This window comes from Propithecus coquereli, unplaced genomic scaffold (assembly GCF_000956105.1).
Source record: "Propithecus coquereli isolate 6110/MARCELLA unplaced genomic scaffold, Pcoq_1.0 Scaffold49, whole genome shotgun sequence".
In the NCBI taxonomy this organism is placed as follows: domain Eukaryota; kingdom Metazoa; phylum Chordata; class Mammalia; order Primates; family Indriidae; genus Propithecus; species Propithecus coquereli.
The window spans coordinates 7,547,183-7,548,918 of NW_012150729.1; the positions used below are offsets into that span (position 1 = coordinate 7,547,183).

Consider the following 1,736-nt stretch of genomic DNA (forward strand, 5'->3'; position numbering starts at 1 on the left):
CATATGTTATATTTGATTATGCTAATGGATTAAAAGATTGTAAATTCTTATTGCTAGTCCCGGTACCATCTTACAGACTTTTTTTTTTTTTTAAAGTGATACATTGTATTTTCCTAGCAATTCACTTGAACCATAAAAGTTTATAGTAATTGTTAAAGTAAATAGTAAGTTATGCAGTTTTATTTTGGATCAAAATGACTTATCCATACATATGTAAAATGTGCATTTTATGTGATTTTCTCCATATATGTGAAGTGTTTATTTTCACCTGTTTTTATCAGCATCAGAATAAAAAGGTTATTTTGAGTTTTTTAGGTATACTATACCTGACAAGTATTTCACTTTTGCTATTAGGAAGACAGCTTGCAGCAGACCTGGTACAGTTCTCACTATAACTTCCAAGGCTGAGGTACAACGTCTGAGAAGTGGAGTAACAGGTTGCCCAGGACTCGCAGGCTAAACAAAACGAATTATATCATTTTATCCATTTAAAAATAATATTTAGCTAAAAATAAACACATTAATTTTAGTATGACTAGTAGAACTGTATATATTTTTTCTAAAATTTCTCTTATTGTATTTATTACATAAATGACTGGACTAATACTAATTTATCTCCTTGGGATCTATGAACAGACTATGACAATAATGGCTTTTGTTCAGCAAAATCATTATGAAACCATTATACAATTACTGATTTGGTAACATATGAAAGGAGCATATCTATTCAAAAACTTTATTAAAGAAATGTATCTATTCAAAGGAAAGATAGCTGAGAGGTGGAGATACTTGCTAGAATTGATACAGTCAAGGCAGGGAGTGTCCAAATTCTTGATCTGCCTTGTGATTTACTCAATTGTATTACTTTCACTGCCCCCTAGAGTATTGTCAGTTTTTAAAGAATTCAGATTTTTTTTTCCTACTAGAAATCAGAAGGTAGAACACTCAGGTACACTGTATTAAATGTCTCATATTTTCACATTCCCCATTTTTCTGCCTGGCATGTTGTAGGCCATCAAAGTTTTCCTTTTTATTAAGAGTATGATAAAGCAATACCAGAACATTGCTTTACTCTTTTCAATTTTTATTACTCTTATCATGGCTGTTTGTCCAATCAACATTTATCCATTAGTCGCCCAATTACAGGTTAGTAATGTGATATTAGAATTTAAATATCAAATGTTCTTTCACCTTGCTTTGCCTTACTAATGCTGTTTCTTTTATATGAAGAAAGGTCCTTTCTATCCCCCCATCCTCCACCTGACACATATGGATTCTTAACTGGACTGTATCCTCTTATGGAAAATCACTCATATAAAGAGCCATTATTACTGACAAGAAAGTGATACATCTCACCTATGTTGAGACACAAAAAATGTGTGCTCAGAAAGATATTCAGAATATGACTACTGTTGCCTAAAATACTTAAACTTCTTTAAATTTCTCACATGTAATCTACATAATAAAATTCAGCATTGCATAATATACAGTTCTATTAGTAGTTTCAGATCTAGTTTTGCTTCTTTTATGGGACTAAGGGTCTTTACATGTTTGAAGATCAGAATTTTATACTTCTTTGCATAGTACTAGAGTAAATTCTTTTAAAATGTGTTTTTTTTTAGCATAAGTAAAAATAGTCAAAGTATAAGTGATGTTAAAGTTCTGATAATGTTCTTTGCCACCTGCTAAAAATTAGTTATTGAGAACAACCAATATTTTTACCGCAGTTTCAGTGT

The 1,736-nt window shown here is 30.8% G+C and overlaps 1 protein-coding gene across 1 annotated transcript in view; it reads right to left on the minus strand.

Moving 5' to 3' along the window:
* Nucleotides 1-1,736, minus strand: part of TTC21B (tetratricopeptide repeat domain 21B) — a 113,158-nt gene that overhangs the window by 55,730 nt on the left and 55,692 nt on the right. Inside the window, 1 exon segment of the mRNA XM_012655822.1 lies at nucleotides 322-467. Coding sequence (XP_012511276.1) covers nucleotides 322-467 — 146 coding nt within the window.